The 22957-nt window shown below is 31.8% G+C and overlaps 3 protein-coding genes across 4 annotated transcripts; 1 reads left to right on the top strand and 2 right to left on the bottom strand.

Annotated features, from left to right (window-relative positions):
* Positions 1-3581: 3581 nt before the first annotated feature.
* LOC130983799 (probable receptor-like serine/threonine-protein kinase At5g57670) lies at positions 3582-8679 on the top strand. The gene is made up of 7 exons (XM_057907559.1): positions 3582-4212; positions 4294-4548; positions 4689-4846; positions 4958-5037; positions 5121-5256; positions 5328-5477; positions 8215-8679. The coding sequence occupies exons 1-7, from the start codon at positions 3990-3992 to the stop codon at positions 8386-8388; spliced, it is 1176 nt and encodes a 391-aa protein (XP_057763542.1). The 5' UTR covers positions 3582-3989; the 3' UTR covers positions 8389-8679.
* Positions 8680-11919: 3240 nt separating this feature from the next.
* Positions 11920-18625, bottom strand: LOC130942019 (uncharacterized). 2 transcript variants are annotated; one of them, XR_009070757.1, is made up of 16 exons: positions 18236-18625; positions 17657-17809; positions 17037-17445; positions 16495-16613; positions 16325-16402; positions 15776-15916; positions 15297-15341; positions 15031-15197; positions 14727-14805; positions 14554-14642; positions 14232-14361; positions 13674-13806; positions 13297-13442; positions 12875-13061; positions 12395-12685; positions 11920-12312 (listed from the first exon to the last, which is right to left on the bottom strand). XR_009070757.1 is itself a non-coding variant. In XM_057870690.1 (15 exons), exons 1-15 carry the CDS (start codon positions 18527-18529, stop codon positions 12480-12482), a joined length of 2376 nt encoding a protein of 791 aa, XP_057726673.1. In that variant the 5' UTR covers positions 18530-18625; the 3' UTR covers positions 11920-12479. The 2 variants fall into 2 exon arrangements, 1 of the variants encoding a protein (XP_057726673.1); XM_057870690.1 differs by having other exon boundaries at positions 11920-12685.
* Positions 18626-19865: 1240 nt separating this feature from the next.
* Positions 19866-22641, bottom strand: LOC130967743 (uncharacterized). The gene is made up of 4 exons (XM_057892737.1): positions 22128-22641; positions 21308-21405; positions 20391-20460; positions 19866-20294 (listed from the first exon to the last, which is right to left on the bottom strand). Exons 1-3 carry the CDS (start codon positions 22387-22389, stop codon positions 20410-20412), a joined length of 411 nt encoding a protein of 136 aa, XP_057748720.1. The 5' UTR covers positions 22390-22641; the 3' UTR covers positions 19866-20294; positions 20391-20409.
* Positions 22642-22957: the final 316 nt, after the last annotated feature.

Below are 22957 nucleotides of genomic sequence, written 5' to 3'. Positions count from 1 at the left end.
TCTCTTTCTTAGCCGCCCTATATTTTTTTCAGTTATCTGAATTGCGGCATAAAGACCACTCTTTAAAGCATTCTCTTTTTATCTTTATTTTTATCATTACGATTTATCTAAAAAATACTTTATATTATATATATATATACATACGTATTTTGTGTCATATAAGATTTTAAAATTCGCATGTCGGCATGTTCTGTGTCGTGTGTTGTATTTTGTGTTTGTGTCAGTATTCGTGCATGATAGCTTCTGTTTACCACTATTTTGTTTTTAATTAATACCGAAAATGATGATAATAAAAAATTGAAATATATAAATAAGTTATATATATATTATATATATATATATATATATATATATATATATATATATATATATATATATATATATATATATATATATATATATATATATATATATATATAGGGATAAAAAACTGGACCAGTTATAACTAAGGAACAATAATCAATAATTACATTTGAAATGAAAGTGAGCTTATCCGGTGCTGTCTTTAGCTAGTGACACTTGTTGCATAATTCTTTAGCTAATTATTGGTGACGTGAGACTAATTTTTATTACTATATAGGTAACACAAAACAATAATGTATGTGCATTTTTAGGAAAACTGTTTATTTATTTTTGGTTATAATTAACTGCTTCATATATATTTCAAAGGGTTAGGTTTTTAATTATTCCTCCACTGTTCATATGCAGATGAATGATGAACCGATTTTTATTTCTTTCTTCTTGTTTATTTGGGGTACTTTTTCCAATTGAATAAAATTTTATCTTTCACTTTTATAAAGAGGGTTTGATAAATACCCAAATAAAAGAGGTGGATTGAGCTACTTCAACATTTGATTTGGTTTTGTGATTATTTGACTTGTTATGTATAAGCGCACTAAGTCCCACCTAATTCTGGACTCTGGCATATGGAATAGAATTTTCATAATCAATTTCAAGTTATCAAGTGCTAATCTTTTTTGTTAGTCTAACTAATTTATACAAATATTTTTACATTTTTTTCTCTCTCTTATTGGACCATAAATTTAAACTTTAGAGGCGTATGGAGTCCAATAATTATTTATGCTCTTTATAAAAGTAAACGTTTTTGTTATACCAAAAGACCTAAAAGAAGTTTAACTTAAAAAAAAAAAAGAAGTTTAAAAAATATGAATCGAACTAAATAGTAAAAATGTTATGTGCATGCTGAAATTAACCAATATATATTAGTATATAAACATATACATTATTTAATTATTTAATTTATTTTCAATGTATATTTTATATTTTAACATATACTTTATACTAATAGCTAAGGATAGAGACGAAATTAAAGGGGCAAGTATAGGTCTTGATCTTCCAACTTTTTTTAATAAAATTAACAATTTTAAGTATATAAAGTTATTATATATTATATAATTTTATTTGAAAAATAGAATAAATAATTATCTTAGATAAATAATTAAATTATTAAACTAAAAACAAGTAACAATCTTTGAATTGAGAAAAATATTATTGTCAATTACTTTTGGATTAAATAAAATTTCAAATCTTTAAATTTTTTGTTTTTAAATATTTTTCTCTTAATTTTCACACCTATTATCGTATAAAAATATTTTAATATTTATAATAACTAAATTTTTTTTTATATATTATAATACATATATAAAAGTAAATTATTTTAAAATTTATTTTTTTTCATGATATTAAATTAATAACATATTAAGTAAATTGATTAAAACAATTATATTTTATATATTTTAAATGCATATAACAAAATTATTAGAACAACTTATTTATATTATTTTATAGTATATTATTTTATGATATGAAGCATAAAAATATAATTTATTATCACAATAATACTCAACAAAATAAATTAATAAAAAATAGATCATTTTTATATTTTATCGAATCTAAAATAAAAAAATTATAAGAACTAAGATAAATATTTTATATAACAAGTACTTATTAGTATTTTTTAATAAAAAATATTAATTATAATTATATATATTAATGAATATATAATATTACATTTAATTATATAATATTTTAATTTTTAATTTTTTTTTCTATCAAATTCTTAGATTTGTTTTTGCTAGTAACTGATTTAGTAACTAATTTTTAATATATATATAAAATTATTAAAAATAATATATGAAATAAATAATTATTTTTAAACTTATTATTTAAAAGATCAATTAAACACACGAATTCAATCTTATAATAATATAAAAATTATTATATCGATAGTATATCAAAATTGAACTCGTATTAAATAATGAAAACAACACAAATTTCTTAATTGTGACCTCCATTGTTTTATTTTTAAGTGTAATGTATTCATATAACTTGGACTCTTGGAGACTTGAACCCTTCTATAGCCATCCAAAGCTTACTTTCTAATTTATTATCATAAAATATGTAATTAAATAATATGGTCTCCAGTCTCCACACACAAAATAATAAGCCCATACTCAATGAAATGATACAAGCCGAATTGATTTTAATATTATTAAATCAGTTTAATGTAGACCAAACTTTATAATATACATATATACTAATATATACACACAAAAGTCCAAAAATTCAAAGCACTAGTCTTCAACCGGAAAAACAAAAAGAAAAAGAGAAAGAAATTTAAAGTAATTGGCAACGCTTTCATTACACAATTTGAAAGTAATAGACGGTGCATTTTCATTGCATTTCGTTTTCCAATCATAAATACAAAGTAGTTTACCTGAACCATTACCTTAATTGGATATGGCTAATAATAATAATAATAATAATAATAATAATAATAATATAAGGTAGTGTTTGGTGGAGAGAGATAGAGACTAAAAGACATATATTAGAATAAATTTTAGTATTTTGTTTGGTGTAAAATAGGAGACAGAAATTGAAACAAGAATGAAATTTTAATTTAATTTACACAAAAAATAAAATTAAAATTAATTAATTAAAATAAGAGTATTTTAGGTTTAAAATGTTATTAAAATTTCAGTCTCTATTTTTAAAAATTTTAATCTCTTGTATCTTCACTTTTTTAGAAGTATTAAAATATTAAAAATTTAAAAAAAAATTAAAAACTTTAGTATTAATCTTTGAACCAACAAACATAATATTAAATTTCAATTTTTCAAGTCTCTGTCTCAGTATGTCAGAACAAACAGTGCCAACACCAGAGACTATAGAGACTTGGAATCTGACATACGGAGGTGAAGTTTGCCTTCCCTCTCTTTTCTTTTCACTTCTTTTTGAAACACAGGGCTTGTAACATCGAAGCTATTAATTAGTGTATAATTAATAGCAATGAAGTTAACATTAAGTTATTCAATATGATATATGATACATGGTCAAACGAATATAAACAGAGTGACAAAGAAATAAAGAATCTAAAAATGTTAGCACAAATATTTTATTCTTGTCAAATACAAAATTGAGGAAGTAGTCACGGAGCACGCATCTTCTAAATTGTTCTAGATGGGTGAGACTCATATCATTATTATTATTATTATTATTATTATTATTACAACAAAGCTAACATAATAACATGGCATAATTAGCACCTTGTACGGCTATTACATTGCAAATGTGACTCACAATAGCAGATACCTAAATAATTAACCAAATGAAAAGCCACATAAATAGAAGAGCCAAAGAGTTGAATAGGCTCATATGCCTAGTTTTCTAAACCTTCTTTATTCTTTTTTCCTAAGACCAAGATCAAATAAGCATAAGCTCCTTCAAGTTTTCTTTCTATTTTTTCAAATTTTTTTTATGGACCTTGAAATTTGAAAAAGCAGTGTCATATAGGAGGAGTAGTATTTCATAGATAAACGTGAGAAAGCATTTAAACCCTTTTAACTGTCCCTAGTACACAGTACACAAAACAGTTTTATCATCATCTTTTTTCCTCTTCTTTGCATGAAACAGAGTCCTCTGTTATCTCCTCTGCATGAAAAACAGAGTACTCTGTTTTCATTGTTGCAATGAAATACATTCGGACCAGCAGCTTGAAGAGGCTCTTCTCTCTGAAAAGGCGTAGTTTTGGAGACCAATCTCTGAGCCGGAGCGGTTCAACCGGTGGTGAAAACTTATATAAGGGCTCAGATACTGTTCTTCTTCCACATGAACAACATTGTTCACCAAGACCCTCTTGGAAGTGCTTCTCCTATGAAGAACTTTTTGATGCCACCAATGGTTTCAGCTCAGGTATTTTAACTCTCACTTGAAATGAACATTACAAATATTTTGAATTGAAAGCTAATTTTTTTTTTTTTTTTTTGGGTTCAGAGAATTTGGTTGGAAAAGGAGGGTATGCAGAGGTATACAAGGGAACACTGAAGGATGGAGAGGAGATTGCAGTGAAGAGGCTCACAAGAACTTGCAGAGATGAGAGGAAAGAGAAAGAGTTTCTAACAGAGATTGGTACAATCGGCCATGTCCACCATAACAATGTTTTGCCTCTTCTTGGTTGCTGTATTGACAATGGCCTTTACCTTGTTTTCATGCTATCTACCAGAGGCTCTGTTGCATCCCTTCTTCATGGTAAATGAATAAAAAAAATTACTTTTTTTTAATGAAGTTTGAAATTTTGGCAGCAAAACTTGTTTTTTTTTTTTTTTTTATCTGGGTTTGTGAAAAAAGAAGGAAAGGTGCTAATGATATTATTGTTACTTTTTGGGTAGATGAAAAGTTGGATACTTTGGATTGGAAAACAAGGCATAAGATAGCTGTTGGAACTGCACGTGGCCTCCATTACTTGCACAAAGGTTGCAAGAGAAGGATAATCCACCGAGACATTAAGGCATCAAATATTCTTTTGACAGAAGATTTTGAACCTCAGGTCTTGTTTTCTGTTGCAGTGGTTTTGAATTTTGATGGGTTAGTTTACTCTCATGAGAAAAGAGAGTTTAACTGTTTAAGTGGTTTTGACTTATGAATTTGATTGAGGCAGATATCTGATTTTGGATTAGCAAAATGGCTTCCATCTCAATGGAGTCATCATTCAATTGGCCCAATAGAAGGGACATTTGGGTGAGTTAAAGTTACTTTTTTTATTTTATTCCTTGAGAGCAATAGCTATGTGGTGTATGAAAATGAATGAGATTGTTTTGCAGTCATTTGGCACCAGAATACTATCTGCATGGAGTTGTGGATGAGAAGACAGATGTATTTGCTTTTGGTGTGTTCTTGCTTGAACTCATTTCTGGAAGAAAACCGGTTGATGGCTCTCACCAAAGCTTGCATACTTGGGTGAGTAATTCAATGTTACTTTCTTGTACATTATTGATGGGAAATGTGTTAAGTTAATTGTTGTTGAGTAGGCAAAACCAATATTGAAGAAAGGGGAGGAAGAGAAGCTTGTGGATCCAAGGCTTGAAGGGGAGTATGATGGAGGAGAGTTAAAGAGACTTGCCTTTGCAGCATCCTTGTGCATTCGGGCTTCTTCAATTTGGCGACCAACCATGACTCAGGTAACATAAAACTTCCCTACATAATATAATATGCTTCTTTATTAGTAAAAACTCGGGTGTAGGTAACTTCATATTGAGTTGATAGCCTAAATTGTTAAATGATTAAATAGATTTGACTAAATTATCATTTAATAGCTATCAACTTGACACGAAGTTAACTGTGCATATGAGAATTCTTTCAATTTTGCCTTCTTAAACTCTATTTTTTTATTAGTTTAAAATTTTGAGATAAATAATTTTATGACATAGTATCAGAATTTTTATGATCTATTTATTTTAAATTTAATTTGATACTAAAAAAAAGTAATAATATTAAATATTTTTTGTGCTTCTTCTATCAATTTAAATTTTTTGAAAAAGGTAATTCAATTACATATATTATAATTTAGAATTTAATTTAACTTAAAAAAATTCCAGCATAAATTAAATAAAAAAATAAAAAATTTCCAGAGTTCGCATATCACTAAGGAATATTGCACCAAGTAGCACCATTTGATGTAAGTGAAATTATATTAATATTTTCTGATACCATAAATGTCATATATCTCATATCTTTTCTTACGTAGAGCAGAATACGACTGACCTAGTTGCCATTTTTAAAAATCCCATTGCTTAGGGAAAATATTAGTAATCCCTTAAAGCATTAAAATTTCTAAGTGGAAGATAAGTTATTATACATAGATATTTTAATACAGGTACTATGACTATGTGATATGGTGATGGGAATAATTTTCTTTTTAATTACTATAGCACATTAATCACATTTAAAAAAAAAGAAAATTGACTATAAATCGTTTAGTATTTATTATGTATACACAATTATTTCTCAAATATCTAAAGAAGTGTCCAAAACATAGGTTAAAAAAAAAAAAGCATTTCCACTTTGTCGTGTTATCTATAAGCATGTATGGCGTGTTCACTAATCCAACCATTCCCTTTTAGTAGATTGCCAAGTGACAAATAAACTATAAATCTAAAAAATAATATTCATTCTCAGCTATCATTTTATTTAATTACGTATCAAAGGCTTTACTTTGAAGTTATAACTCATCATTTTCAATAGGCAGAAATATGATGCATCAATTAGATGCATTCAAATTTCTTGACTACATTTTTTTTTTCCATGCAAAATTCTTTAGTCACTCGATGTTATGTGCTACCTAACCTATGATAGTTGACAACAGATAATATATGTAGTAGCCTATTCATATACAACACTGCAACAGTGAGGAATTCAGAAAATACTATAGTACTGTGAAAAATATGTAATAATGTTTTCTTCAATTGAAAATAGTCCATAAAAAAATTAACAAACAATTGAATAAAAGATGATGCTTCTATAAAAACGTATAAAATATCTTTTTGTAAAGATATTTATGTATCGTATTATTATTGTATATATTAATAAACCAGTTATTTTTAAATTTTTTAACAAATTAGAATAAAATCGATTTTTTTATAACAATAATAACAATAAATCCAATTATTATCAGATCCGATTAAATCGACCAATTTATATAACCCACTGGATCATGGATTTTTTTTAAAAAACAAAAATTAGGGATATATTTGTCATTTTATAAAAAAATTTAAACATGATTCGGTTTAGATTGTGTAAATCGGTCGGATCAAATCGGATCTAATAATGATAGTATGTACAATTGGATTTATTATTATTGCTATAATAAACTAATTTTGTTTTGATTTATTAAAAAATAAATTATTAACCGACTTAATAAAATATCCAATAATATTATAACACATATAATTGTGTTTAAAAAAAAATATATTTTTAATATTTTTATGAAAGTGGTCTCTTTAAATAAAAACAATTAATAATTATTTAATTATTATAAAAAAGACAAATCAATATGCATCCGAAAAAAGATCGCATCCAAAATATATATTGCAAGCAATTTAATTTGATAATTATATTAATGGTTGTTTCTACGACTTGAACATGTGATCTTAAAATTATTCGAAGACAACTTAACTATTGCTCTAACACTCTCTTTCAATAATTATTTAATTATTATAATTAAATTAAAATATTATAAAAAAAACTAGTTATTGTTTACCGATTGAAATATATATATCAACCAATCGTATATTGTGGCATTAGTAAAAGTGACTAATTTTAAAACTTCATACTTAAACCCTTTAATTGCGTAAATTTAATTGGATAATTGTGTAAAATTATGTATTTACAATGCATCAAATTAAAATATTATTATAAATAACTTTTTTTACAAAAAAAAAAGGACAAATATATATTAAGAAATAAAAGTAGTAGTTATTCATATGAAGTGTATATTTTTCTTGAGAAACAGCTCATAAAGTAAGTTTAATGGTTGTGGTAGTGATTTGATTTATGCCTTTAACTAACAAAGAGGTGAAAGACATGCAATTCATTGGGACTGTGGGCCTCGTACCTTGTTATTGTTGTAACTTACACAACCGTAGCAATTAATATTTGCTATGCAAGCATGAACACATATATACTAGTACTTCTAACAACTAATTAATCAGAACACAACATTCTTTTAACATATATGAAAACTCAGATGTAGTTGATTTCACGTGAAGTTAATAGTTGAGAACTGTTAGATAAAAATTTAGTCAAATCAGTCAAATTATCTAACAACTATCAATTATCAACTTTACGTAAAATCGACTGCATCTGAATTTTTACTTTTGTCCTAGTTGGTAGATGGGTATTTAACTTGGTTTGTCACAGGTATTAGAGGTAATGGAAGAGGGTGAAATTGACAAAGAGAAATGGAAAATGCCAGAGGAAGAAGAAGAGGAAGATGAAGAGGAAGAGTTTTGGGGTTTTGATGATCTTGAATATGAATATGACACTTCATTATCAATGTCACTACCTGATTCCACTGCAAGTACATATATTTAGAGGTTAAATTTTAAAGAGTTAGGTGCCACTTTCAATTATTACCCTAATAGTGACACTAGCTAGTAGTGTATGTATATATGGATGATGATATGTTAAAACTTAAAAAGAGTATTATTCTTTATTTTTATTTTTATTTTTAAGTTTTGGGGGGTGTGAAATATTTATTGATAATTGAACTTCATTATGTCGGCAACGTGAGAGGAAAATGACAGAGTAAAGTTGTTTTCCGCCACTAATCATTATTCAATGGTGAAGTCTTTATGTGAAACAAGACACTAATAATTGGTTTTAATAGGTCCACTTGTTTCTAAGTTTTCTATGTGATGTAACCAACAATAATGTGATCTTTAAAATAGGTTTCCGATGGTGACATACATATATTGGATAATAATAACTGGTTTTCTTTTTCTTTTCTTTTATTTCCCCCTAAATTTTCAACCAATTTTGGCTAATTTTAGGAGCAAGCTACATGCCAAAAAGTGCAAAACCCATTAGAAGAAAAATTCTAAATATTTATCGATAATTATCTCAAAAAATAATAAAATTATTAATTTAAAAAAAAAATAAAAATAAATAATATAAATATTAAATAATATGAACAACAATTTAAAAAAAAAGTTAAATTAATTATTAAAATTAGACCTTTAATTTATTAGAATAATCAATTTTTAAATTTAAATTATTAAAATTAAGTAATGGAACATTCTCTTAATATACTGTCACATTACGTTCTTATTCTATCTTAACCTTCCTCCTCCGATCCTCCTCTACCCACACCATACGGTCCTTTCCTTCACGTCCAAAACTCGCCATCATCGATCTCTGGTCCACACCCAAAACTTGTCGTCGGTGCCAGAAACAGTCGTTCCAACACATCATAACGCCGCCATTCCTCCTAACGCCATTCAAATGTAGTCGAAACACCGCTGCCCGTGCACGCCGTCGTAGTCTCACCCCGTGCCACTGTCCTCCCACAGCCCATACCGATGTCGGAGACAGTCGTGTCGTTCTGCCTATTTTTAAAGAAGAAAAGCACAGCACTGTTTTTAAAGAATGAAATGAATAAAATAAAAAATTGGACTTGCCTGGAGCTCAATGGTGAAAGGGTACTCATCCATGTCAATGTGGTTCTTGTTAATGGTAGCCATTATGAGCTTGTCGCACTTGGACTCCATCGACGTCGTCACAAACGACGCCAGGTTCAACCTGGGTTTCCGTCCAGCATGAGTTCATCATTTATTATCTGGTATGCTGCCTCCTTGAGTTATTATTTTAATTCTTATATGCCGGATGATCATTTAGTAGATATGTGGATGGTTATTTTAATTCTTATGTGGATGGTTATTTGATTGGAATGGGTTTAGTTAGATACAATTAAAATATGTTGGATGTTCAATTTACTAGGTATGCAGATGATTATTTTTGTCCTTAAGTGGATGATTATTCTTAAGTGCCGACGAGAGTCCTTGTTGACGAACCAGCGGTGGTGAGGAGGATCCGGTGGTGACGATGGGCGGGCTGGTTGGCAACCAAGCGACGACGTGAAGAACCCAGGAGGCGACGATGATGTCTGATGAGAGAGAGAGTGACGCCGGCGAAAGGGGCTTGTTGCTTTGTTGGTGAGGCGGAGACGGCAGAGGGTTTGGGGAAGAAGCTGGTGCTTTAATAAATTAGGGTATAATGGATAGTTAAAATTTTTGAATTACTGAATGAGATTTTTCGGTTGGGTAATTTGGGTGGAGTGTTTTTTTAATTTAATTGAGCTAAATTTTCAACCCGTTGTTTATGTTATTCAGATTTTCCATTGTTTATCTACTGGAGGTGATAAAAAATATTCTTTTCGACCTTTGATCTTTATTTCTATGAGACTGATTAGCTCTTTTATTTTAAAAAGAGATCCTTAACAAAAAAATTAATCAGTCTTACAAAATTAAATATTAAAAACTGATATGAATATTTTTTTCGAAAGTCTCATAATTCTTCGAAAAAATTATTAGTAGTCGGAATAGATATTCTCTCATTATATGCATAAGTAAAAGAAAATGATCATATGGCAAATACTATTGAACTTTTGCAACTCTCAAAAGTTAAAAGTCTAATACAATGAGAATTGAGTGTAACAATAAGTGAGTTCCTTGCATTAATTTAACAATGTTGATTTTTACCCTTATTATTTTATGGCAATGGATAAACACTGAAGTTATTTATTTGAGGCAAGATTTGTTGTATTGTTATGATGAATGAACATAACATAGAAGAAGAAATAGGTACGAATCAAGAATTTTCATGGATGTATTCGGCTGTCATGCAAGTTGACATATGCTTTTATCCCCCATTTTTGGAATTGCAAGGCCCACTATAGAGCTGTCATGTACACTTCCCTCACTAACTTTTATCACATTAATTATTAATTACTTAATATCAACTGGGGGTTCACATGTCCACATTTTCATGAAACTAATAATATTATACATTAACTACTATTTCTCTTGCATATTGTTTAATTTCTGTGTCACGGCGTAAAACTATTTAGTGTATACTTATAGTTAATCAAAGTGTGTTGTGTAATATCACCTCACTCTAAATATTTTTGTGTAATTTACCATTTTAATAACTGTTGTGTTTTACATAATCATCCAATTACATTTGTTTCTCAGTGAATGTTACATAATTCGATACACGTGTAAAACTACTAAAGACTGACAGTATATCAAAATTAAATTCTTAATATATTTTGATGTGCATGTGCTTAAGTTCAGGTTAGGTGCTGCCATGGGCAAATCATGTAGTAATAGAAAATAGCCATAAGCAGATTATAGACATGGATCAAATTAAATAAATTAAGGTGGTCCAGTGACAGATAATGCGACCTTAGGAACAGAGATTCTGTTTTAAATATAGCAATTTTGCATTATGTAATACAACAACAATCAGCATATAATGCCAAAGCTGAATTTACATAAAAAAAAAAGAAGTTGATTCTATTAATACAAAGGTTGCATTATGGTATTTGTTAGTTGAACGCTGCCATAACAATGTTGTAGGCAAGTAGGAGAATCTAAAAAAATAGTTACTTAACAATGTGATAAAATAGTTATTTAATAAAAAAAATCATCGGTATAACTTGCACCTAACGATAATTAACAATAAGAGATCAATAAAGCCAGCTAGATCCTCCAAGGAAATTAATAAATAGAATAATTATTATTATTATCCATAGTAGATTCCCAACCTATGTTGTGGAAAATTCTTCTCTCTAAGAAGTTGGTGACTTAACACATTGGTATGATTGTGACCTGTTTTGCTGGGAAATTCTTCCCTATAGAAGTGTTATACCTGTAAGATGGGTTCGACTACATGGATCAAATATCACAATGGTGTTGATTTCTTGTTGATTTCCTTTTATCACTACCCTTATGAAGGCATCAAATTGGAATTTTAAAATGGAAAATAAAGGCATTAGTTAAGACATACATGACCAACTAAAGCAAAATAGACATAGATATTAGGTTAAAATGAATTAGTTGTAACTAAAGCACAAAACAATTCATTACTATGTATATAAGATCATAATTCATAAAATTGTTACATATAAAAGTGTACCTTCCCTAACATTGCCAGCTATACTACCTAGACACATTAGTTTCTAATAAACTACTTCAAAATTGATACATTGAAAGCCTATCTCCCACCACATCATCACATTCATTCTTGTAAAAGTAATTCTTTTCATTCAACTGATAACTAAATAATACAAACCCAAAATAGAGTGAAAGTAAATCTATAAGGGTTAATAAGCAGACTAACCAACCACTTAAAGGTGAATCTTCTTGTCCAAGCTCTTGTTTTGTATCAGCAAAGTAGAAAACAAATCATGTGAAAAATTCAAAATTGCGAATGCCGACCATGGTGACCAACTTGCAGCTGTAAGCAGGTAATAATTAGGACAATCATATGGAACACACGGCAGCCTCAACTTTACACTCAATCCTTAAAAAGTTAATACCCTTGAGCTCTGCTGATAGGAACTAGCATCAAAATAAAAATATATATCATTCCTTGAACATGATTCCACGTAAGCATGCAGCGTGTCATTCTGCAAGAGCTGTTCTTTTCTCCAGCAGAGACTCCAAAAACACTGAACACAGTTTTGTGAGGGGTGGCAACATGTGTGTTGAACCAGTAAATATGGTTTCCCAAGGCCGCTCTGATGCCGTAGACATAACTGACGCGGCCTTGTCCTTTTGCAAATCAAACTTGGGTAACTCTCCATAAATGGAAGAATATCCAAATTGTCCTGAAATCACAGAGAAAAAGGAAAATGAGAAACTAAATCTAAACAAGAATATCATTCCAAATAAAAGAAAAAGGTGCAATTATTTATTTCAGCTAGATCATTTTTCACTTTCTTCAGTCAATGAGGGATTGAATCTATGCAACCTCTTCCATACATGTGGACCAAATAGTACAAAACCTGGACATATACCTGTTTCTTCTAGTGCAACATCCTGCCTAATTATGCTGAGTTTGTGACCTTCTTTGTCGTACGGATCGAAGATGACATATTCACGATCTCCGTTTATATATACAAGCAGTGTCTGCGACGTTTTTCCATCAATAACTGCTCGTTCAGACAGATCGCCTTTCAAAAATGCAAGTCCTCCTCCCTTAGCCTGAATACAAAGGTAAGGCAGAGAAGAAACAGGCACTGTAAACCATCAACTATAGTAAAGAATTCACTGATGCACTAGACATGTGTCTATGATTTTAAGCATTTAATATATTCAAGAATGCAATAAAAAAAAAAGTCAAATACAATTGAACAGCCTTCTAGTTAGTTAATCGCTCAAGTGGTTGGGTATAGTTGGAATTTTATCAAGGGATCAAAGGTTCAGGAAACAAGCATACCTTCGTTACAGACATGGAAGCCACGGGAATGGGATCTGTTGCATTGAACAATAAGATTATTCCATTGCCTTTAAATGCACGCTCATTTGATTCGGGAAGGAGAGCAAGGATAGCAAAATACGATGAATCTATTGCCGAGGAAACAGCTGAAAAAATATGCACAAAAAATTGTCAGATTGACACTATTTCCATCCTAAGTTGTAAACTCAGAAACAAGATTAGACATCTTCTAGTGTTTCCAGGAAGATACAGAAGAAACAGTGATGAAAAAATATTTATGACACACTGCAGAAAATGAAGTTACAAGAGACATAATAAAATCATTAGGATGCACATTAAAATTATTGGAGGTAAAAATAATAAGTCTTAAAGAAAACCTTCTATTTGAAGCCGGTATGACCAAGCCATAGCTAACTTTGACATACTCCAAACAGACAGTTGTGGTTTTAAACCATGCGAAACAGACAAGAGATACTCAGACTTTCCAGCAAAGGCGAGGCTGACAATTGGCTGAAAAAGAGAAGCATGAGCAGTTAAGACAAGATGCAGACGATGTACATGGATGAATCAATGAACCCTAATAGTATTTTCTTAGTTTAGTTCCCTTTTTTGGAGAAAAAATGTATTTTTAATCCTAATACATGATATTTAATATGAAGCTAGGCCCTAATAAGTTTTTCATCTGAAACTTAGTTCGCATGCATGAAACTGTTCTGAATTTCATCTCATCCATCTATTGCCATCACAATCCCACAAGCACAGCACAAAGTTACAATTCCATATAAAATTATCATATAAAACAAGTGCAACATTAAGGGCAAAAGATATGCAGCATTTTCCCCCTTCTTTAGTTTGCTGGTGATTTGATGCATGTTGCAAGATAATTCTAGGGTATGAACAAACTACGAGGAATAACAAGGTTCCAAGAAAATCACCGTTGGGGTCTCCCCTACAACAGCCATAAGCACATTCTTATCAGGGTCCCACAAAGTAATAACAGTGTCTGCTGCAACAGCCAGAACAGAACCATCGGCTGAAAAGGTAGCAGCCCTCATTGCTTTATTCCTGTAGAGGGAAATAAGTCATACCAATAATTCAGCATAGTCTCATATATAAGCAAACAGCAGTTAAGTCATTTTCTAATTGTGCTGCTGAAATTAACAGTAAATTCTTCATTTATGCAAATTGGTACAACTTTGAAATCCATAGCCTACGAAATAAAATATCATTTCTAGCAATTAAAGCAGGATTATATACTTGTATGATCCAACAGCATGGCACATCCAACCAGAATTCTGAAGTGCCTGGCCTTTCTGCTGAATATCTCCTTCCTTGCAGACCCATATCTGAATCATACCAAGAAACAAATATTAGTAAAAAAGATCATGAGCATCATCATCAACAATGATTTCTCTAAACTCTAAACGTACCTTGAAATCTCCACCATAAGATGAACTCACAGCCATACGACGGGTTGGATGAAAAGCAATAGCAGAAATATGAGCATCCCTATCAATAAGGAAAAAGAAAATGTAAACCCCTCTTTCTAATGCATCTGAAGGAACTACACATGTAATATTCGTTCTAAATAAAGTTACAAAAAAAGAGTAAATAATGAAGTGAAAGATGGCTATACCGTACCACTATGGCTAGGCACATCGGACAAAAAATATAACCATGATAAGGCTTTGTAAGGTTTTATAAACTTCTTGCAAAATTAATCCTTGGACTCACCTGTGAGGTTCATAAATAACGGTGGATACTGAAAATCTTTTGGTATCTGAATCCAAATCCCAAAATTTCAAAGATACAAGGCCTCCTACTCCTTCTTCAGGAAGCTTAATTTCAACAGTACCCATAATAGAACCATCACCTGACAGCTCCACCAAAGTCACTGCCACCTGCAACCACATTCCAATTCATCAATTGACTAATCTCCTAGTTTTCAAAAGAGGATGGAATATTCATAAGCAACTAGATAAGTTTGTGTATTCACATACCGTGACCTCATCAACGGGTTGGTGGTTTCTTTCACAAACTTGAACCTACAAAAGTAACAAGTCACATCTTATCTTTTGGATTGAAGGTGAATATCAGATCTTAAAAGCAATCACAAATTGTGAGAATCTATATACTGTTAGCAGGTGGAAGGGGAAATCATGATAAAGAGAAACAACCAGGGTTGCAAACATCAAATGACCTAACCAGGGCCTAATCTTCCCTCCTTATTTGGTTTACTACAAACATCCCAACAAATAAGGTGGTCATTTCTACATTCCCCTACCCCTGACCAAAATCCAGCATGGATTTCTCTATTTTATGAGCCCCTGCTATGGAATTTGAAAAGGGAGATAAAGTACAAGAGAATGATCTACAAACACAACAAAATATGAGAAATTGAAAGCTCTAGAGATATTAATTTGTGGGGCTCAAGCTACTTTAGGAAATTCAATCGACAGATCTAAACAAAATCTATTACCTCATAAACTCCACGATTAGCAAACAAGCTGTAGAATTGTATGCCGTAGTTCTCTGTCTGTACAGCCACTAAACCAGAAGTGCAGTCAAAAGCAGCTTTGCCAGAAAAACTCTCGCATATTTCTTGATAAGATAAAGGGGGCTGAATACAAAACATAAGTGCAATGTGAAGTTAAATCAAGCTGCAGCACAAGTTTTTATGAAAAACTATGTATGCATGCACTACATTTTTCAATACAAAGGCACTCTTTCATCATTCGTACAGGACCTTTGTTTAAAAAAAATGGTAAACCTCCAATATAAAAGTTATCATATTTTTTGTAATGGTTTGACTTAAAAAAAGAACTCAAACATCGAACTTCCATTAAAAAAAATATATATCTAAAAAAAAACTGAGTTTGAAATGTAAAGAGAAAGGCGCAAAAATACACTTTCCAAATAACTAATTGTGGTTATATATGATCAATGTGGCTTTACAAATTATTCAATAACGAAAAATTTTAGTACACACTTTGCTATAAAGTACATGAAGGCCTAAAAGAGGAATAACCTTGATGCCTGAGATGGATTTGATTATTTCCATTGAAGGGGTCTTCAGCATATGAATTTGGTTATCAGCACAAGATATCTGTGTACATTAATTAGTTAAACTGAAACAGTTTGGCATCAAGAAGCATATACTTATAATTAATTGTTCACCTATACAAATGTGATTCTTACCAGGGAAAGCGAAGGATCTGGAGATTCAATGAAGTACAAAAGTGGGGATCCAATTCTCGGTAAAAATTTCTTCTTTCCAGAGTCCAACTGCCAAAGTACCAGAACTCCTTCCTTCCCCCCTATTATAAGAAGCCATACAGCCAGAGTATTATATTTGGAAAAGGCAGTAACATCCTGCTTGGCAAAAGACGAGATATTGATATTGACCGTATGACACATTTTGTGTTTTCTAAAAGATTCAGGTGCCACCACATGTATAAGATGCAAGTATCACTCTCACTCAAAAAGGGTAACTTGAAGTCATAAAGACGTTTACTAAGTAAATCAAATCACAGTCTAGTTCCAGCATCTTTCAAACATATGAACAATAAAATGACAACATTACACAGATTATTCAAAAAGTTTTCCAACTAGAAAGAATACAGAACTACCAAATACTGGCTTCTCAAACACTCTACACTCCAATTACCAAGTTCAATTCTTTTGTAATATATTTCGGGAAAATATTTTGATTTCTGCTCAATTTTGAGATATATCTTCACCTGAATACAAATAGGCTCCATCAGGAGAGAAAGATAGAAGACAAACTCCAGCAGAGTGCCAATGCCACGCTGAGCATGATTCAGCATCGTCATTCTGCCTTACCCCATTCTTATCTTCCCCATCATTCATTGATATTCTGTTATTTGATCCACTGTGATTCAGAAACTTTTGAGTACCGAATCCTCTCCAAATCAAGATTCTTCCAGTTACATCACCAGCAGCCACAGTTCTCTCTGTTGGATGGAATGCAAGAACTGTAATGGTTTTTGTATGGTGGAGGGTAATCTTCTTTGCCACAGCAAGATCAGACTCCACTCTAGGAAGTTTCCAAATATGAAGCTTGCGCTTGTCTTTTATACCCAAAAATTTTCCTGAGGGACTAATGATCAACGGTTCTAGTCGTTCTGTCTGCAAAAACGTGAGAAAACATTCATGCACATGATCAACAACAGTAGTCATAATTAAATTGCATTATCATGCAGGTTGACTGCAAATAGGATGAACAGAAATCAAATTACTTTTGGTCTGGGATAATATTAATTAATGTGCTTCATATATTCTCTACAATCATAGCAAAACCAAACTAACATGTAACAGTGTAGTTTCCATCAAATTTTACCTCTTTCAAGACAAGTTTGCCAACCTTCTGATAGTTTGTTAAACTGCACTTCCTGATCTGCCAAGCTTTTCCGTCATGAACAGACACATACGCAAAAACATTGGCTGTCTTTGCATTGTTTTCTTCTGAAGAGCCCAAAAATGAAGGTATCACCTAAAAGATACAGAATTGATCAAACAAAAGTTAGCAATAACTTCCTTATAATGCAAAATGCAAACAAACAAACATTCATAGGAAGGTATCCACTAGTTCCTAATCCTCTAGCAAAACACAAGGATTTAAATATCAAAACCATTTTCACCAAGATGATATGAAAACATCTAACTGAAACTACCTACCTTGTTTCAATACCCAAAATTTTTCAGCTTGTAATGTTCATTACTAGAAAAACATTCAAATTTACCAACACTTAGTTTACTCAAGAGTTTGGCAATGTCTCTTGTTCAAGTATTGTGAACCCAAAAGAACAAGCATTGTTTCCTTCAGCTTAAGTCTAAAGTCTCAACACCGAATAAGAGCAGCTAACAAAACCTGAAGTTTTCTCATAAAAAAAGGTTGAAACTTTACTGAAAACGTTACCATGGAAAAAATGGGCATGCCCAAATCGAGTTTCTTAACCATCTCGGGAACAGAGAAGTCCCAATAGCGAACGGTTCCATCAAAAGAAGAGGTCCAACAGTAGCACAAGATGTCAGTGGCGGGCACCACGACCACGGAGGTAACAGGAGCAGTGTGACCTTCCAAGGAAGAAACCTGCAAGCCGGTGGAGCTGCTGAAGATGGAGACGGTGTTGCCGGTGCAAACGAGGACACGATTTCCGTCGTTCGAGAACACCGGTGGCGACGACACGTAGTTTTGGCCTCCCCTAATCATGCTGATGCTGTAGCTGAAGCTGAACGAAACGCTGAGTGGGATGAGTGGTGGCGGCACAGCTTAACGCGCCGTAGTTGAACTCAGTTGAAGAGAAGAGAAGAGAAGAGAATAACAAGAAGCGAAGAGTGTCACTATGGGCCACTTACATTATGTCCATGAGTTCAGCCCAATACAGTCCATCCCAATATGGTTTGGGCCCAATTTTACCATAGGTGGCTGTAAGTGTTATGTAAAGTGCTTTGTTTTATGTAGACACTAGACACCGACTTTGAGAAAGAAAAGAGAAAAGAGAAAGGAAAAAAAAAAGGGTAAGAGAAAAGAAAAGAATGGAATAAAGGCAAGGAAAATCAATTTTTGTACCAAAAAGAGGTAGAATCGTGATGGCGTTTACATAAGCAACTAGACTGCTTGTTTCAAACTCTCTTTTAAAGAAAAAAAAATATCATTTTACAACTTATATTTTCTTTCGAAAAATTATTTGTGTAATTTACAGAAAAGGTTGGGGATTTTCCCCCCGGGGCGGGGGGAGATCCAATTATCTTTTAATTTGGACCCCATTCTCTTGATTAAAAAAATTCTTTTTTAATAAAAAAAGGATTTTTTTATCTTTTAGCGTATTTGACAATTTTCTAGTAGTAAAAATAAAAGTACTAAAAAAATAAAATAAAAAACATCTTTTTTAAAAGCTATAATTTACATTTTTTTTTAAAAAATCTTTTTTCTTAAAAAAAATATGTTTTTCATATAATAAATAAATAAAAAATATTTTTATATTGTTATACTCAAACATATTGATAGATAAAAAGATATTTTTACATGAGATACCTAAACATAAAACTACTTTTACTTTTTCATAAAATCTTTTAAAAAAAGAATACTCGAAAAAAGATCTTTTCTTAAAAACCCACCCAAACAAACCCTAAAGTTTTCCAATAATTCAAAAGTTGATTTTTTTTTGGGGGGGGAGGGGGGGGGGGGTACATCAAAGCAATTTTCTAGTGAAATAGGTTGAAGCAAGCTCAGTCTAACTAGTTCCTCATTTTTCTCTAGCCATTTTGATAATTTGATGTTTCTATCCTACAAAATGCATCTAAAGAAAGAAATCAAGACAATGCTTGTTGAGCCATGTGATCATGCTCTATTGAATATTGATACATCTATGGGCCGACAAAAAAGCGACTTCGATGCCATCGTGGATACACCTCAGGGATTTAACATTTTTCATGAGTATGTCGCGTATAATTGAATTGAATATATTTTAGAAATTAACCACCACCATGGATAGAGTGGGTTGAATGTAGCTGCAAAGTAGTTATACTCTAAAAGAACAAAGCTATATTCAAGTCCTGATATAGGCAATAGTTGTATAAACCTCTTATTGTCTTAATACATAACAAAAATAAAACCAATAGAGGATTAATTTCTAAATTATACTTATAATATAAGGAATTGCATTGGAATTAATTAGCCCTGAGATTGATGACAAGGCCACTATCCTTGAAAAAGAACAGCTCCGAGGTTTTGCAAATCCAAAGACATTACACGACAGACACTAGAATACAAGTAGATCAAAACCATCGCCCCACACGATGATAGCTTGATGATGATACTATCAAAATAATGAGACTCAACTTCTGGAGTTGGAAAACAACCACTGAATCAGATCAAAGAAATATTTGACATTTCAGACTCATTTGTTCTAACCCCACATGTAAGTACAAAAGGTATATAAATATACTCTACTCCAAGAGTCTTCTGATTAATCCTGCATAATATTAATAATAACCATTAATTGGTCTTCCCTAATACATTTTGAGGATAACAAATATTGCAAAGCAAAAGGTAGTATTTAACTATTTACCCCCACAGCCCTTGGCAAGTTATACATTCTGCACTTTGCTTGAGATCTCTTTTACTTTTTCTCCTTTTTCCTGCCATCAATAAGCCTCAAATTCTCAGAACTCAAAAACAAACAGATGTATTTGCTATGACACTTTTGAAAAGCAAAGAGTATATATATACCATTACATGACTGTTTATTAGAATTTTTATCATGTAATACTATTGAAAGTGATGGAGAAAGATAGAGAGAATCGACCATAGCAAGTAGTTAACACATTTTGTATAAAAAAAAAAAAAAAACGCGAAAGGAAAAGAAGTATCCAATTTATTAGAAATTGTTGTCACAATTATAGAAGATTCCGAAATCGTCATCACAATTATGTAATACCATATTGCTACAAATTGCCTGGGTCATGATAACTTGGGAATGAATAAGGCAAATAAGAAGTTCACAAAGGGATCCACCATAAGTTGGTACCAGAAAAGGTCCCTAATGTTGACAAGTAACAAGATCTCATTAGCTCCCTCAACTTCTCATCCTCTAGGATATTTCACCAGACCAAAAATCGTACTTCACTATAACAGAAACAAAACAAATCTACAGTAACTTGCACACAAAGCTTGTGTCCCAAAGACAAACTTAACTTAAAAGGCTTATCCTTAACAAACTCAAACCAAAGTTTCTGTCAATAATTCCTCAATCAAATAGCACACAGGAAAGGACCTTTATAATAAGACTATAGTGAATTAGTTGCATATCAGAATATCTGTTCGAGTTAAAAGGGAATCACATAAAACAAGGAAACGAGAGCACAATATCCAATTCTGAAAGCATAATAACTAATCTTATAATATGTTTCTTTTTTGGGGTTTGGGGGGTTGGTTGGTATTGTATTAAACTATTAATCTTAGATATACATGATAATACTTGCTCACCATTCCCTTGCTCTCGTAATAATCATCAAGGGCCCATTGATACTTTGACTGATTCAACCCAAACCAACGCGCCAGATGATCATCTAGACTTGAGTGGGCTGTATAAGAAAGGTAAATGGTTATGAACTTTGCAAAAAATTAATTTAAAAAATGGAGAAAAAAAATAGACAATTTAGAACCAATTGGAAATCTTTTCTATCGAATGTAAGAACATAACATGTAGTGTTATCATGAAATGCCCAGAAACAGCTTACATGCCATTCACTCAACCAAAGGCAATGTTCACTTTCCCTTCCTTAAGAAAACCAAGGAAACAGATAAGACGAGCAAATCCAGACCTTCATTATTTCATTTACTTAACAAAGACGTATCAGTTTTCCAACCCCAAAATTAGATTAGACATATGCAAAATGTTTTGTAATTAGCAGCTAAAAATCGCATTTTATAAACAATAATGAATCTCACCGGAACATAAGGAAGAAAACAGAAACCACTAGATTTAGTCATTATTATTATAATAATAATAACAATAATAATCTAGCTATATAAAATGGAGTAGAATAATTTGTTACCAAATCAAATCAAGATATTTCTAAAAATAGATAGCATCACCCTGATCATCATCCACCAACATCTCCATCACATGACTTTTCAACAACTCATTTCAAAAAAATTCAACTCTTTTTTTTTCCTCTCAGTAAAAAATTCGCTCCTTTTTTTTTCATTAAATTTCGTTACCTAAACAGCAGAGAAAAGCGAGTAGAGCGCAATGCAAAGCAAAGTGAGCTAAGACGCAAAGCTGAGAGAGTAAAGTGCTCACCAGTTTGAACCTTAGCGACAGCATTCCTGAAGAAGCCAGAAACGGAACCGTCGGAGAGTGATTTCTCGGAGGAGAGAACGGGCTTCTGAATCTGCGGCGGAGGAGGCTGAACGGGAGGCGGGGAGATCTTGTTGGGGGAAGGTGGGAGGACGACGGGAGGTTCGGCGGGCTTGGGAGTAGAAGGCGGTGTCATGAAGACGGTGTAAGGCCCGATTTTGCCGATGACTGGTGGCGGCGTAGATTCTGCGTTGATAGGAGGCATTGCGGCGACGGAGAGATTGAATCGCAGCGGGCTTTTGAGAAAGAGAAAAAGAAAAGGAAAAAAAGAGACAAAGCTAAAGACGAAGATGAAGAAAGAGGGAGTGAGGAGTGGAGAGTGTAGTGAGAGAGAGAGAGAGAGAGTTGTGTGTTCACACTTTTCACACAAACCAAGTTGGGGGAATGGGGATGGGGGTTTCGTTGGATGTTTGATCTTTTTCTTCTCTTTCTATGTACTTTCCCACTCCATTCTTTTCTTCCCAATAACTCTTCCTTTTTCACTGCTAATTATTTAATTATTTTGTTAATTAAACCATCAATTCACTTCTCCATTCCTAATTTCCAATGATTTTCATTCTCATTAACACATTAACCTTACTACCGTTTTAATAGCCATCCCGCCTGTTAGGCACTTAAGCTACCTTTGTCTTTTACAAAGGCAAAAAATGAGATACACAATAGACAATAGTAACTATAAAATATATTTTACACATTGTATAAATACTTAAATAGTGAACAAAATTAAGGGTCAAGATTATATATATCTAACACCAAATTCCACCCGTCTCCAA

This window comes from Arachis stenosperma, chromosome 1 (assembly GCF_014773155.1).
Source record: "Arachis stenosperma cultivar V10309 chromosome 1, arast.V10309.gnm1.PFL2, whole genome shotgun sequence".
Classification (NCBI taxonomy): Eukaryota; Viridiplantae; Streptophyta; class Magnoliopsida; order Fabales; family Fabaceae; genus Arachis; species Arachis stenosperma.
Note: the sequence above shows the minus strand (reverse complement) of the source record. Positions and strands in the feature narration are given on the sequence as shown.

Coding starts and splice junctions, on each gene's coding strand:
- LOC130967743 (XM_057892737.1), bottom strand. CDS start 22,389: ATGCCTCCTATCAACGCAGAATCTACGCCGCCACCAGTCATCGGCAAA. Junction 21,406..22,127: donor TGTCGCTAAGGTTCAAACTG/GTGAGCACTTTA, acceptor TTTCTTATACAG/CCCACTCAAGTCTAGATGAT. Junction 20,461..21,307: donor ATTACGAGAGCAAGGGAATG/GTGAGCAAGTAT, acceptor TATTGATGGCAG/GAAAAAGGAGAAAAAGTAAA.
- LOC130983799 (XM_057907559.1), top strand. CDS start 3,990: ATGAAATACATTCGGACCAGCAGCTTGAAGAGGCTCTTCTCTCTGAAA. Junction 5,038..5,120: donor CCAATAGAAGGGACATTTGG/GTGAGTTAAAGT, acceptor ATTGTTTTGCAG/TCATTTGGCACCAGAATACT. Junction 5,257..5,327: donor ACCAAAGCTTGCATACTTGG/GTGAGTAATTCA, acceptor GTTGTTGAGTAG/GCAAAACCAATATTGAAGAA.
- LOC130942019 (XM_057870690.1), bottom strand. CDS start 18,529: ATGATTAGGGGAGGCCAAAACTACGTGTCGTCGCCACCGGTGTTCTCG. Junction 17,810..18,235: donor GCATGCCCATTTTTTCCATG/GTAACGTTTTCA, acceptor TGTATCTTTTAG/GTGATACCTTCATTTTTGGG. Junction 16,403..16,494: donor CAGATCCTTCGCTTTCCCTG/GTAAGAATCACA, acceptor TAATGTACACAG/ATATCTTGTGCTGATAACCA.